Source organism: Lepidochelys olivacea, assembly GCF_965140295.1.
Source record: "Lepidochelys olivacea isolate rLepOli2 genome assembly, chromosome: 14".
Lineage (NCBI taxonomy): Eukaryota > Metazoa > Chordata > Testudines > Cheloniidae > Lepidochelys > Lepidochelys olivacea.
This window is the reverse complement of record NC_140424.1, coordinates 45,272,611-45,287,302: the sequence shown is the minus strand read 5'-3', so window position 1 is coordinate 45,287,302 and position 14,692 is coordinate 45,272,611. Positions and strand designations below refer to the sequence as shown.

At 72.2% G+C, this 14,692-nt stretch overlaps 1 protein-coding gene across 1 annotated transcript; it reads right to left on the bottom strand.

Moving 5' to 3' along the window:
- Window positions 1-116: 116 nt before the first annotated feature.
- CYP21A2 (cytochrome P450 family 21 subfamily A member 2) lies at window positions 117-14,692 on the bottom strand (the record flags this gene model as incomplete). Its single annotated transcript, XM_084648108.1, has 10 exons — window positions 117-2,070; window positions 2,211-2,314; window positions 2,768-2,937; window positions 10,437-10,655; window positions 11,031-11,117; window positions 12,234-12,341; window positions 12,746-12,841; window positions 13,533-13,687; window positions 13,969-14,058; window positions 14,467-14,692. 10 exons carry the CDS (start codon window positions 14,690-14,692, stop codon window positions 1,790-1,792), a joined length of 1,536 nt encoding a protein of 511 aa, XP_084504234.1. The 3' UTR covers window positions 117-1,789.

Here is a 14,692-nt window from a genome sequence, read left to right as displayed (position 1 = left end):
GGCAGCAGCCTGGCCAGTGTGAGTTCATTACCCGCCCGCCCCCCCGGCTGTGGGGAGGACACGCCCCAGCCTTTGTACCGGAGCGGAGACCCCGAGCGCGCCGAGCAAACCCCCTGTTTTAGGGACAATAGAAACCAGGTTTATTCACGCCAGAGCGAGACGGGAGGCGATGAGCCGAAGGGCCGCGCTCGTTACCTAAGCGAACGCCCGGTGAGCGCACCGGCTACAGCTGACGGCTCCTCGCAGGCGGGCTTGGCTCACCCGTTCTCTCGCCCCACGGGACCCGGGCCTCTCCCTGCAGCCTGGGGCCAGTCTCCTCGGTCAGAGGCTTTGTCTGCCCAGGGGCCGCGTGGCCGGGGGAGAAGAAGGGCCATCGCATGAGGCCCCGTCCCCTCGTTTCTGCCCTGGGCCCCTGTGCCTACGACACTCGCCCGGACGTCCCGACGGGCTTTGCTGAGTCCCGGGGCCGGGCGATCCCCCGGCCTGGCCTCGTGCACCCGGGTCGCAGAGCAGCCCTGGCGCATGGGGCTCGGGCAGGCCTCAGGGTCGAGGAGCGCCCGCCTGGGGGTGGGTCGCCGCCGGTCCCAGTAGCCCCCCCACAGCAGCAGCTCACAGCTCCCTGCACCCCAACGCGGCCCACGTTGGGACAGGCCAGCGGGTCTCAGCAGCTCACGGGTTTCACACGACACCTCACACGGGCGCTGTGTGGGGACAGCGCAGCCCCGTGGGAATGAGGGAGACGGGGCCCAGGGCACTGCTTTGAGGCGCAGGGGCTCACAGGAGGCTCAGCAGGGGTCCCAGGGGTGGCGGGGGGGTTAAGGGCAGCAGTGGGGGCTATGGGGTCACTGGGGGCTCGGGGAGGGGCCCCCGGGGCAGGACGCGGACGCGGAAGGGCGGGCAGCACACCACGGTGCCGTACAGGCCCCGCAGGGACGGGAGGGCGCCGGGGGGGGCTATGGGGTCACTGTGGGCTCGGGGAGGGGCCCCCGGGGCAGGACGCAGACGCGGAAGGGCGGGCCGCGCACCACGGTGCCGTACAGGCCCCGCAGGGATGGGAGGGCACCGGGCGGGGGGCTATGGGGTCACTGGGGGCTCGGGGAGGGGCCCCCGGGGCAGGACGCGGAAGGGCGGGCAGCGCACCACGGTGCCGTAGAGGCCCCGCAGGGACGGGAGGGCGCCGGGGGGGGGCTATGGGGTCACTGGGGGCTCGGGGAGGGGCCCCCGGGGCAGGACGCGGACGCGGAAGAGCGGGCAGCGAACCACGGTGCCGTAGAGGCCCCGCAGGGACGGGAGGGCGCCGGGGGGGGGCTATGGGGTCACTGGGGGCTCGGGGAGGGGCCCCCGGGGCAGGACGCAGACGCGGAAGGGCGGGCCACGCACCACGGTGCCGTACAGGCCCCGCAGGGACGGGAGGGCACCGGGCGGGGGGCTATGGGGTCACTGGGGGCTCAGGGAGGGGCCCCCGGGGCAGGACGCGGACGCGGAAGGGCGGCCAGCGCACCACGGTGCCGTACAGGCCCTGCAGGGACAGGAGGGCACCGGGGGGGGCTATGGGGTCACTGGGGGCTCGGGGAGGGGCCCCCGGGGCAGGACGCAGACGCGGAAGGGCGGGCAGCGCACCACGGTGCCGTATAGGCCCCGCAGGGACGGGAGGGCACCAGGGGGGGGCTATGGGGTCACTGGGGGCTCGGGGAGGGGCCCCCGGGGCAGGACGCGGACGCGGAAGGGCGGGCCGCGCACCACGGTGCCGTACAGGCCCCGCAGGGACGGGAGGGCGCCGGGGGGGGGGCTATGGGGTCACTGGGGGCTCGGGGGGCTCGGGGAGGGGCCCCCGGGGCAGGACGCGGACGCGGAAGGGCGGGCAGCGCACCACGGTGCCGTACAGGCCCCGCAGGGACGGGAGGGCGCCGGGCGCAGGCGGCTCCAGCCGGAACTCGCGCAGGACGTGCCCGAGGAAGACGAAGATCTCGGCCCGGGCCAGCGTCTCCCCCAGGCAGGCCCGAGCCCCACAGCTGAAGGGCAGCAGGTTGCGCTGGGCCAGCCGGGGGTCGTCCGCCTCCAGGAACCGCTCTGCAGGAGTGGGAGAGAGCCATCAGCCGGGACCCAGGTGTCCGGGCACCGCCCCCCATGAGAATCGGAGGCCCAGGTGTTCAGCCCCGTAGGTGGGGGAGTGGCCCAGGGGAAGCTGGGGGGCAAGGGGGGGGCCGTACCTGGCCTGAACTCCAGGGGGTGACTCCAGGTGCCCTTGTCGTGGTGGGCGGCGAAGAGGTTGGGGATCACGGTGGTTCCCTTGGGGATGCTGAAACCCAGGAGGCTGCAGAGACAAGCGGGGGTCAGATGGGAGAAGGAGCAGGTGCCTGGTGTCCACGTGGTGCTGTGGGGCAGGCTGTGGGGCAGGGCGGGGGAGGGGTACCTGGTGTCCCCCATGGTGCTGTGGGGGTGGGGGATGGGGGCAGGGAGGCCAAGGGGTGGGGGGGGGGAGGGGTACCAGGTGTCCCACGTGGTGCTGTGGGGCAGGGCGTGGGAGGGGTACCTGGTGTCCCCCATGGTGCTGTGGGGGCGGGGGATGGGGGCAGGGAGGCCAAGGGGCGGGGGGGGAGGGGTACCAGGTGTCCCACGTGGTGCTGTGGGGCAGGGCGGAGGATGGGGGCAGGGAAGCCGTGGGGCAGGGCGGGGATAGGGGCCGTGGGGCGGGGGAAGGGAGGGGTACTTGGTGTCCCACATGGAGCTGTGGGGCAGGCCGTGGGGCAGGGCGGGGGAGGGGTACCTGGTGTCCCGCGTGGTTCTGTGGGGCAGGGCGAGGGGCGCCACGGGGCGCAAACGCAGCGTCTCGGAGATGGTGGCGCTGAGCAGGGGCAGCCGGTCCCGGTCCCCATAGCTGGGGGGGCGCTCGGGGCCCAGCACCCGCTGCAGCTCCGCGTGGATCCCGTCCTGGACCTGTGGGGGGACCCCATGGACACTGACCCCCCCCATAGACACTGACCGCCCCCATCAGGGGTCACCCAGTGCTTTATGGGGGGGAGGCTCGTCCTGCCTGCTGTACAAATGGGGAAACGGAGGCAAGGAGAGATGGGACTTGGTCAAGGTCACCCACAGAGACCCCCACGAACGCCTCCCAAGACACAGAGGTTTGGGGCTCACCTGGGGGTGGTGCAGCAGGAAGGCCACAGCCCAGGTGAGCAGGGCGGCTGTGGAGGATCAGGGGGTATGGGGGGGTTTGGGGGTACAGGGCTCACCTGGGGGTGGTGCAGGAGGAAGGCCACAGCCCAGGTGAGCAGGGAGGCTGTGGAGGATCAGAGGGTATGGGGGGGTTTGGGGGTACGGGGGGTTCGGGGCTCACCTGGGGGTGGTGCAGCAGGAAGGCCACAGCCCAGGTGAGCAGGGCGGCTGTGGAGGATCAGGGGCTACGGGGGGTTTGGGGCTCACCTGGGGGTGGTGCAGGAGGAAGGCCACAGCCCAGGTGAGCAGGGCAGCTGTGGAGGATCAGGGGGTACGGGGGGGTTGGGGCTCACCTGGGGGTGGTGCAGGAGGAAGGCCACAGCCCAGGTGAGCAGGGCAGCTGTGGAGGATCACGGGGTATGGGGGGGTTTGGGGGTACGGGGGGTTCGGGGCTCACCTGGGGGTGGTGCAGGAGAAAGGCCACAGCCCAGGTGAGCAGGGCGGCTGTGGAGGATCAGGGGGTATGGGGGGGTTTGGGGGTACGGGGGGTTCGGGGCTCACCTGGCGGTGGTGCAGGAGGAAGGCCACAGCCCAGGTGAGCAGGGCGGCTGTGGAGGATCAGGGGGTACGGGGGGGTTTGGGGGTACGGGGCTCACCTGGGGGTGGTGCAGGAGGAAGGCCACAGCCCAGGTGAGCAGGGCGGCTGTGGAGGATCAGGGGGTATGGGGGGGGTTGTGGGTACGGGGGGTTCGGGGCTCACCTGGGGGTGGTGCAGGAGGAAGGCCACAGCCCAGGTGAGCAGGGTGGCTGTGGAGGATCAGGGGGTACAGGGGGTTTTCGGGGTACGGGGGGTTCGGGGCTCACCTGGGGGTGGTGCAGGAGGAAGGCCACAGCCCAGGTGAGCAGGGCGGCTGTGGAGGATCAGGGGGTACGGGGGGTTCGGGGCTCACCTGGGAGTGGTGCAGCAGGAAGGCCACAGCCCAGGTGAGCAGGGTGGCTGTGGAGAATCAGTGGGTACGGGGGGGTTTGGGGGTACGGGGGGTTCGGGGCTCACCTGGGGGTGGTGCAGGAGGAAGGCCACAGCCCAGGTGAGCAGGGCGGCTGTGGAGGATCAGGGGGTACGGGGGGGTTTGGCGGTACGGGGGGTTCGGGGCTCACCTGGGGGTGGTGCAGGAGGAAGGCCACAGCCCAGGTGAGCAGGGCGGCTGTGGAGGATCAGGGGGTACGGGGGGGTTCGGAGCTCACCTGGGGGTGGTGCAGCAGGAAGGCCACAGCCCAGGTGAGCAGGGCGGCTGTGGAGGATCAGGGGGTATGGGGGGGTTCGGGGCTCACCTGGGGGTGGTGCAGCAGGAAGGCCACAGCCCAGGTGAGCAGGGCGGCTGTGGAGGATCAGGGGGTATGGGGGGGTTTGGGGGTACGGGGCTCACCTGGGGGTGGTGCAGGAGGAAGGCCACAGCCCAGGTGAGCAGGGCGGCTGTGGAGGATCAGGGGGTTCGGGGGGGTTCGGGGCTCACCTGGGGGTGGTGCAGCAGGAAGGCCACAGCCCAGGTGAGCAGGGCGGCTGTGGAGGATCAGGGTTATGGGGGGGTTTGGGGGTACGAGGGGTTCGGGGCTCACCTGGGGGTGGTGCAGGAGGAAGGCCACAGCCCAGGTGAGCAGGGCGGCTGTGGAGGATCAGGGGGTACGGGGGGTTCGGGGCTCACCTGGGGGTGGTGCAGGAGGAAGGCCACAGCCCAGGTGAGCAGGGCAGCTGTGGAGGATCAGGGGGTACGGGGGGTTCGGGGCTCACCTGGGGGTGGTGCAGGAGGAAGGCCACAGCCCAGGTGAGCAGGGCAGCTGTGGAGGATCAGGGGGTACGGGGGGGGTTGGGGGTACGGGGGGTTCGGGGCTCACCTGGGGGTGGTGCAGGAGGAAGGCCACAGCCCAGGTGAGCAGGGCGGCTGTGGAGGATCAGGGGGTTCGGGGCTCACCTGGGGGTGGTGCAGCAGGAAGGCCACAGCCCAGGTGAGCAGGGCGGCTGTGGAGGATCAGGGGGTACGGGGGGTTCGGGGCTCACCTGGGGGTGGTGCAGCAGGAAGGCCACAGCCCAGGTGAGCAGGGCGGCTGTGGAGGATCAGGGGGTATGGGGGGGTTTGGGGGTACGGGGGGTTCGGGGCTCACCTGGGAGTGGTGCAGGAGGAAGGCCACAGCCCAGGTGAGCAGGGCAGCTGTGGAGGATCAGGGGGTACGGGGGGTTCGGGGCTCACCTGGGGGTGGTGCAGCAGGAAGGCCACAGCCCAGGTGAGCAGGGCGGCTGTGGAGGATCAGGGGGTACGGGGGGGTTTGGGGGTACGGGGGGTTCGGGGCTCACCTGGGGGTGGTGCAGCAGGAAGGCCACAGCCCAGGTGAGCAGGGCGGCTGTGGAGGATCAGGGGGTACGGGGGGTTCGGGGCTCACCTGGGGGTGGTGCAGCAGGAAGGCCACAGCCCAGGTGAGCAGGGCGGCTTTGGAGGATCAGGGGGTACGGGGGGGTTTGGGGGTACGGGGGGTTCGGGGCTCACCTGGGGGTGGTGCAGCAGGAAGGCCACAGCCCAGGTGAGCAGGGCGGCTGTGGAGGATCAGGGGGTATGGGGGGGTTTGGGGGTACGGGGGGTTCGGGGCTCACCTGGGAGTGGTGCAGGAGGAAGGCCACAGCCCAGGTGAGCAGGGCGGCTGTGGAGGATCAGGGGGTACGGGGGGTTGGGGGTACGGGGTGTTCGGGGCTCACCTGGGGGTGGTGCAGCAGGAAGGCCACAGCCCAGGTGAGCAGGGCGGCTGTGGAGGATCAGGGGGTACGGGGGGTTGGGGGTACGGGGGGTTCGGGGCTCACCTGGGGGTGGTGCAGCAGGAAGGCCACAGCCCAGGTGAGCAGGGCGGCTGTGGAGGATCAGGGGGTACGGGGGGTTCGGGGCTCACCTGGGGGTGGTGCAGGAGGAAGGCCACAGCCCAGGTGAGCAGGGCGGCTGTGGAGGATCAGGGGGTACGGGGGGGTTTGGGGGTACGGGGGGTTCGGGGCTCACCTGGGGGTGGTGCAGCAGGAAGGCCACAGCCCAGGTGAGCAGGGCGGCTGTGGAGGATCAGGGGGTATGGGGGGGTTTGGGGGTACGGGGGGTTCGGGGCTCACCTGGGAGTGGTGCAGGAGGAAGGCCACAGCCCAGGTGAGCAGGGCGGCTGTGGAGGATCAGGGGGTATGGGGGGTTGGGGGTACGGGGTGTTCGGGGCTCACCTGGGGGTGGTGCAGCAGGAAGGCCACAGCCCAGGTGAGCAGGGCGGCTGTGGAGGATCAGGGGGTACGGGGGGTTGGGGGTACGGGGGGTTCGGGGCTCACCTGGGGGTGGTGCAGCAGGAAGGCCACAGCCCAGGTGAGCAGGGCGGCTGTGGAGGATCAGGGGGTACGGGGGGTTCGGGGCTCACCTGGGGGTGGTGCAGGAGGAAGGCCACAGCCCAGGTGAGCAGGGCGGCTGTGGAGGATCAGGGGGTACGGGGGGGTTTGGGGGTACGGGGGGTTCGGGGCTCACCTGGGGGTGGTGCAGCAGGAAGGCCACAGCCCAGGTGAGCAGGGCGGCTGTGGAGGATCAGGGGGTATGGGGGGGTTTGGGGGTACGGGGGGTTCGGGGCTCACCTGGGAGTGGTGCAGGAGGAAGGCCACAGCCCAGGTGAGCAGGGCGGCTGTGGAGGATCAGGGGGTACGGGGGGTTGGGGGTACGGGGGGTTCGGGGCTCACCTGGGGGTGGTGCAGCAGGAAGGCCACAGCCCAGGTGAGCAGGGCGGCTGTGGAGGATCAGGGGGTACGGGGGGTTGGGGGTACGGGGGGTTCGGGGCTCACCTGGGGGTGGTGCAGGAGGAAGGCCACAGCCCAGGTGAGCAGGGCGGCTGTGGAGGATCAGGGGGTACGGGGGGTTCGGGGCTCACCTGGGGGTGGTGCAGCAGGAAGGCCACAGCCCAGGTGAGCAGGGCGGCTGTGGAGGATCAGGGGGTATGGGGGGGTTTGGGGGTACGGGGGGTTCGGGGCTCACCTGCGGGTGGTGCAGGAGGAAGGCCACAGCCCAGGTGAGCAGGGCGGCTGTGGAGGATCAGGGGGTACGGGGGGTTCGGGGCTCACCTGGGGGTGGTGCAGCAGGAAGGCCACAGCCCAGGTGAGCAGGGCGGCTGTGGAGGATCAGGGGGTACGGGGGGTTCGGGGCTCACCTGGGGGTGGTGCAGGAGGAAGGCCACAGCCCAGGTGAGCAGGGCGGCTGTGGAGGATCAGGGGGTACGGGGGGGTTTGGGGGTACGGGGGGTTCGGGGCTCACCTGGGGGTGGTGCAGCAGGAAGGCCACAGCCCAGGTGAGCAGGGCGGCTGTGGAGGATCAGGGGCTACAGGGGGGTTTGGGGGTACGGGGGGTTCGGGGCTCACCTGGGGGTGGTGCAGCAGGAAGGCCACAGCCCAGGTGAGCAGGGCGGCTGTGGAGGATCAGGGGGTACGGGGGTTCGGGGCTCACCTGGGGGTGGTGCAGCAGGAAGGCCACAGCCCAGGTGAGCAGGGCGGCTGTGGAGGATCAGGGGGTACGGGGGTTCGGGGCTCACCTGGGGGTGGTGCAGCAGGAAGGCCACAGCCCAGGTGAGCAGGGCGGCTGTGGAGGATCAGGGGGTATGGGGGGTTTGGGGGTACGGGGGGTTCGGGGCTCACCTGGGAGTGGTGCAGGAGGAAGGCCACAGCCCAGGTGAGCAGGGCGGCTGTGGAGGATCAGGGGGTACGGGGGGTTCGGGGCTCACCTGGGGGTGGTGCAGCAGGAAGGCCACAGCCCAGGTGAGCAGGGCGGCTTTGGAGGATCAGGGGGTACGGGGGGGTTTGGGGGTATGGGGGGTTCGGGGCTCACCTGGGGGTGGTGCAGGAGGAAGGCCACAGCCCAGGTGAGCAGGGCGGCTGTGGAGGATCAGGGGGTACGGGGGGGTTTGGGGGTACGGGGGGTTCGGGGCTCACCTGGGGGTGGTGCAGCAGGAAGGCCACAGCCCAGGTGAGCAGGGCGGCTGTGGAGGATCAGGGGGTACGGGGGGGTCGGGGCTCACCTGGGGGTGGTGCAGCAGGAAGGCCACAGCCCAGGTGAGCAGGGCGGCTGTGGAGGATCAGGGGGTATGAGGGGGTTTGGGGGTTCGGGGCTCACCTGGGAGTGGTGCAGGAGGAAGGCCACAGCCCAGGTGAGCAGGGCGGCTGTGGAGGATCAGGGGGTACGGGGGGTTCGGGGCTCACCTGGGGGTGGTGCAGCAGGAAGGCCACAGCCCAGGTGAGCAGGGTGGCTGTGGAGAATCAGTGGGTACGGGGGGGTTTGGGGGTACGGGGGGTTCGGGGCTCACCTGGGGGTGGTGCAGGAGGAAGGCCACAGCCCAGGTGAGCAGGGCGGCTGTGGAGGATCAGGGGGTACGGGGGGGTTTGGGGGTACGGGGGGTTCGGGGCTCACCTGGGGGTGGTGCAGGAGGAAGGCCACAGCCCAGGTGAGCAGGGCGGCTGTGGAGGATCAGGGGGTACGGGGGGGTTCGGAGCTCACCTGGGGGTGGTGCAGCAGGAAGGCCACAGCCCAGGTGAGCAGGGCGGCTGTGGAGGATCAGGGGGTATGGGGGGGTTCGGGGCTCACCTGGGGGTGGTGCAGCAGGAAGGCCACAGCCCAGGTGAGCAGGGCGGCTGTGGAGGATCAGGGGGTATGGGGGGGTTTGGGGGTACGGGGCTCACCTGGGGGTGGTGCAGGAGGAAGGCCACAGCCCAGGTGAGCAGGGCGGCTGTGGAGGATCAGGGGGTTCGGGGGGGTTCGGGGCTCACCTGGGGGTGGTGCAGCAGGAAGGCCACAGCCCAGGTGAGCAGGGCGGCTGTGGAGGATCAGGGTTATGGGGGGGTTTGGGGGTACGAGGGGTTCGGGGCTCACCTGGGGGTGGTGCAGGAGGAAGGCCACAGCCCAGGTGAGCAGGGCGGCTGTGGAGGATCAGGGGGTACGGGGGGTTCGGGGCTCACCTGGGGGTGGTGCAGGAGGAAGGCCACAGCCCAGGTGAGCAGGGCAGCTGTGGAGGATCAGGGGGTACGGGGGGTTCGGGGCTCACCTGGGGGTGGTGCAGGAGGAAGGCCACAGCCCAGGTGAGCAGGGCAGCTGTGGAGGATCAGGGGGTACGGGGGGGTTTGGGGGTACGGGGGGTTCGGGGCTCACCTGGGGGTGGTGCAGCAGGAAGGCCACAGCCCAGGTGAGCAGGGCGGCTGTGGAGGATCAGGGGGTACGGGGGGTTCGGGGCTCACCTGGGGTGGTGCAGGAGGAAGGCCACAGCCCAGGTGAGCAGGGCGGCTGTGGAGGATCAGGGTTATGGGGGGGTTTGGGGGTACGAGGGTTTTGGGGCTCACCTGGGGGTGGTGCAGGAGGAAGGCCACAGCCCAGGTGAGCAGGGCGGCTGTGGAGGATCAGGGGGTACGGGGGGTTCGGGGCTCACCTGGGGGTGGTGCAGGAGGAAGGCCACAGCCCAGGTGAGCAGGGCAGCTGTGGAGGATCAGGGGGTACGGGGGGGTTTGGGGGTATGGGGGGTTCGGGGCTCACCTGGGGGTGGTGCAGCAGGAAGGCCACAGCCCAGGTGAGCAGGGCGGCTGTGGAGGATCAGGGGGTACGGGGGGGTTTGGGGGTACGGGGGGTTCGGGGCTCACCTGGGGGTGGTGCAGCAGGAAGGCCACAGCCCAGGTGAGCAGGGCGGCTGTGGAGGATCAGGGGGTACGGGGGGGTTTGGGGGTACGGGGGGTTCGGGGCTCACCTGGGGGTGGTGCAGGAGGAAGGCCACAGCCCAGGTGAGCAGGGCGGCTGTGGAGGATCAGGGGGTACGGGGGGTTCGGGGCTCACCTGGGGGTGGTGCAGCAGGAAGGCCACAGCCCAGGTGAGCAGGGCGGCTGTGGAGGATCAGGGGGTACGGGGGGGTTTGGGGGTACGGGGGGTTTGGGGCTCACCTGGGGGTGGTGCAGCAGGAAGGCCACAGCCCAGGTGAGCAGGGCGGCTGTGGAGGATCAGGGGGTACGGGGGGGTTTGGGGGTACGGGGGGTTCGGGGCTCACCTGGGGGTGGTGCAGCAGGAAGGCCACAGCCCAGGTGAGCAGGGCGGCTGTGGAGGATCAGAGGGTACGGGGGGGTTTGGGGGTACGGGGGGTTCGGGGCTCACCTGGGGGTGGTGCAGGAGGAAGGCCACAGCCCAGGTGAGCAGGGCGGCTGTGGAGGATCAGGGGGTACGGGGGGTTGGGGGTACGGGGGGTTCGGGGCTCACCTGGGGGTGGTGCAGCAGGAAGGCCACAGCCCAGGTGAGCAGGGCGGCCGTGGTCTCGGTGCCCCCGATGAAGAGGTCGACGAGCGCCATGTGAACGTGCTCCGGGGTGAGCCCCCCCTCGGCCGTGGGGTCCCCCCCGCCCCCCGCCCCCCGCCGGTCCTGCAGCAGCTGCAGCATGTGATCCACCATGTCCCGGGCGCACTCGGGGCGCAGCGACTCCTGGGGGGACATGGGGGGGAGGGAAGGGAATGGGGACCCCCAAACCCCACACTAGGGACCCTCCCCCCCACCCCAGAGACCCTGCAGCCCGCCCCCCAAACCGCGCCCCGGGGACCCTCCACCCCTGCTCCAGGGACACCCCCAGCCCGCCCCGCGGACCCTCCACCCTGTACCCCAGAGACCCCGACCCCATACACCACCCCGACTCCCACCCCTCCCCAGAGACCCCCAACCCCCACCGCATACCCCGCCCCCAGGGAAACCCCCTCATCCTGGAGAACCCCCAGCCCCCCAGACAGTTTCATCCCCGGGGATCCCCCCTCCAGCCCCCGCGTCTCTCCCCCAAGTTTCCCCTCCCCCAGCCCCCCCCCCAACCTGGTGCCGCTGGATCTGGGCCCGGACGAAGGCGTCTCGGAACCGCACCTGGCGCAGGAGCCGCCGCAGGGCCCCGCTGGGGAACACCTGGGGGGGACCCCGAGACTGAGACTCCGGCGCCCCCTGCTGGGCCCCCACAGCGGCCCCCCTCCCCGCCCCACAGCGCCCCCCGCAGCGACACCCCCCTCCCCTCCTCACAGCGCCCCCGCTCCCTGCTGGCCCCCGACAGCGCCCCTCTCCCCGCCCCACAGCGCCCCCTGCCGGCCCCCACAGCGACACCCCCCTCCCCTCCTCACAGCGCCCCCGCTCCCCGCTGGCCCCCCACAGCGACACCCCCCTCCCCTCCTCACAGCGCCCCCGCTCCCTGCTGGCCCCCGACAGCGCCCCTCTCCCCGCCCCACAGCGCCCCCTGCAGCTCCCCCGCCCCCGCAGCGACACCCCCCTCCCCTCCTCACAGCGCCCCCGCTCCCCGCTGGCCCCCCACAGCGACACCCCCCTCCCCGCCTCACAGCGCCCCCGCTCCCTGCTGGCCCCCGACAGCGCCCCTCTCCCCGCCCCACAGCGCCCCCTGCAGCTCCCCCGCCCCCACAGCGACACCCCCCCTCCTCTCCTCACAGCGCCCCCGCTCCCCGCCGGCCCCCCACAGCGCCCCTCTCTCCGCCCCACAGCGCCCCCCGCCGGCCCCCACAGCGACACCCCCCTCCCCGCCCAACAGCGCCCCCCGCAGCGACACCCCCCCCTCCTCACAGCGCCCCCGCTCCCTGCTGGCCCCCGACAGCGACACCCCCCTCCCCGCCTCACAGCGCCCCCCGCAGCGACACCCCCCTCCCCTCCTCACAGCGCCCCCTGCAGCTCCCCCGCCCCCACAGCGACAACCCCCCTCCCCTCCTCACAGCGCCCCCGCTCCCCGCTGGCCCCCCACAGCGACACCCCCCTCCCCGCCTCACAGCGCCCCCCGCAGCGACACCCCCCTCCCCTCCTCACAGCGCCCCCGCTCCCTGCTGGCCCCCGACAGCGCCCCTCTCTCCGCCCCACAGCGCCCCCCGCCGGCCCCCACAGCGACACCCCCCTCCCCTCCTCACAGCGCCCCCTGCAGCTCCGCACAGCGCCACCCCCCCTCCGCCGGCCCCCACAGCGTAACCCCCTCCCCCCACAGCGCCCCCCGCCGGCCCCCCCAGCGCCCCCCACACCCCGCCCCCTCACCCTCAGCAGGGGCAGCGCGTCCAGCGCCCGCACGGCGCCTCGGCCCCACAGCGCCACCAGGTCCGTGATGCAGTCGTGGATGTCCCGGGTGGCGGCGGCGTCCGGCATCTGCGGGGAGGGAGCGGGACGGAGCCCCCCAAATCCCCCCCGGCCCAGGCTGGGCGCCAGGGGGCCCTGCCCCGTCTCCCCGGGTCCCCTAGGGGTGCGCTCCCTGCCCCGCCGCCCTGGATGCCTGGGTCCCAGGGGTACGGGGTCCCCTCCCCTCCCCTCCTCCAGGTCCTGGGAGCTGAGTCCCAATGGGGTGCTGTCCCGGACACCTGGGTCCCCTAGGGGTGCGCTCCCTGCCCCACCGTCCCGGATGCCTGGGTCCCCTAGGGGTGCGCTCCGTCCCTCACCTCCCCGGGCGCCTGGGTCACCTAGGGGTGCGCTCCCTGCTCCGCCGCTCCGGACACCTGGGTCCCCTAGGGGGGCACTCCCCGTCCCGGACACCTGGGTCCCGACCCCGGGCTCACCATGGGGCCGAAGGCCATAGCACAGATGGTACGACACGTCTGCAGCGAGAAATCTTGGGCCACGTCCACAGCGGCCCCCCCATAGCTACGGAAAACCTGGGGGGCAGAGAGAGGTAAAGGGGGTCCAACGCCCCCGGGGGCCCTGGGTCCAGGCCAAGGCGGATCCCCAGGGAGGGGGGAGTATGGGCGGGAAGTGAGATGTCGTGGGGGTCCCTGTTGGGGGGTTTCCTTAGGGCGAGTGCCCACGGGAGGGGGAGGGGTGGGGGTTCCCAAGGGTGAAGGGGGGTCCCCATGGGAGGTGGCATTTCCCTGGGGTTAAGCAGGTCCCAGGGGCAGTCCCTGGGGTGAAGGGGGATCCCTGGGATGAAGAGGGTCCCTATGGGGGGTGGAAGCTCCCTGGGGTTAGGGGAGTCCCAGGGGGGTGCCCCGGGTGAAGGGGTTCCCTGAGGGGTGTCTGGGATGAAGACGTTCCCTACGGGGGGTGGGAGCTCCCTGGGGTTAGGGGGTCCCGGGGGGGCCCCTGGGGTGAGGGGCCGCCTGGGGTGAAGGGGGGTGGGAGTTCCCTGGGGTTAGGGGGTCCCAGGGGGCCCCTGAGGTGAGGGCGCCCCTGGGGTGAAGGGGGTGGGAGTTCCCTGGGGTTAGGGGGGCCCGGGGGGCCCCTGGGGTGAGGGGGAGTGGGAGTTCCCTGGGGTTAGGGGGTCCCGGGGGGGCCCCTGGGGTGAGGGGGCCCCTGGGGTGAAGGGGGGTGGGAGTTCCCTGGGGTTAGGGGGTCCCGGGGGGCCCTCACCTGGCAGAGCGCGGCCGCCTGGGCCCCCAGCACCGGGTCCAGCTGGAGGCGCTGGGCGCGGGCCAGGGCCGAGTGAGCCACTTTGCGCTGCAGCCGCCAGCCGGGGGTGAAGTCACCCAGGGACAGATCGTGGCCCCCCAGGGAGATGAGATCCGCTGCAGGGGGGGAGGGGAGGGTTAGTGACCCGCTGGGAGAGACCCCCCCAGCCCCCGGGACCTGCCCCCATCCCGTCCCAGTATTAACTCTGGACCCTACTGATGGCAGGACCCAGGGGAGTCGGAGCTCCAGGAGCTGGAGAAGGGCTGATCCCCCCTAGATAGCTTCATGAACAGCCCCCCAGAGTCCTCTGGCAACACATCCCCCACCCTCACCCCACAGCCCCCCCAAACAGCCGCAGCCACCATCTCAACCCCCTCAGTCCCCAGCCCCCCATTACCAACGAAGCTGGAGGGGCGCCCGGCGAAATCGGACCATTTCTGGGTCAGCGCCTGGCGGATGGAGTCCACGCTGTTCAGCACCACCACGTCTGGGGGCACACGTGCCGGGGGGGTCAGCTGGGGTTTTAACCCTTCCCCCCCCATCTCTAGCACAACTGGGGGGAGGCTGGGGTTAACAGGGGGACCCCGGCCAGGTCAGAGCAGGGAGGGAACAAGCTGGGAGCACCCGGCCAGGGCCCATGGGCAAAAGGGGGAGGCCATGGGGGGAGGGGCCCCTGGGCAGGACACATGGGGGAAGGGGGGCCCAGTGGGGAGAAGGAAGGAGGCAGGGGGGCCTGGCCTGGGCACATGGGGAAAGGGGGGGCCTGCAGGGGAGGGGTCCAGCTGGGGAGGGGCCTGGGTGCATGGGGGGGAAGGAAGGGGGGCCCAGTGGGGGAGGGGCCGGGGCACAGGGGGGCCCCAGGGGGTTCCGGCAGGGGGGCCCCAGCCCCGCTGACCTTTGGCCCCGAAGCGGAGCCGGTAGACGGGCCCATAGCGCCGGGCGAGCTCCAGCAGGTGCAGGGGCAGCTCGGGGTGCAGCATGGGGGGCAGCCCCCCCACCAGGGGCAGGGCCCAGGGGCCAGGCAGGGCGCTCAAGCCGCCCCCCCCGCAGGCCCCCCGCCTGCCCCCCAGCACGGCCAGGGCCAGCAGCACCAGCAGCAGGAGCAGGGCGGCCGTCAGCAT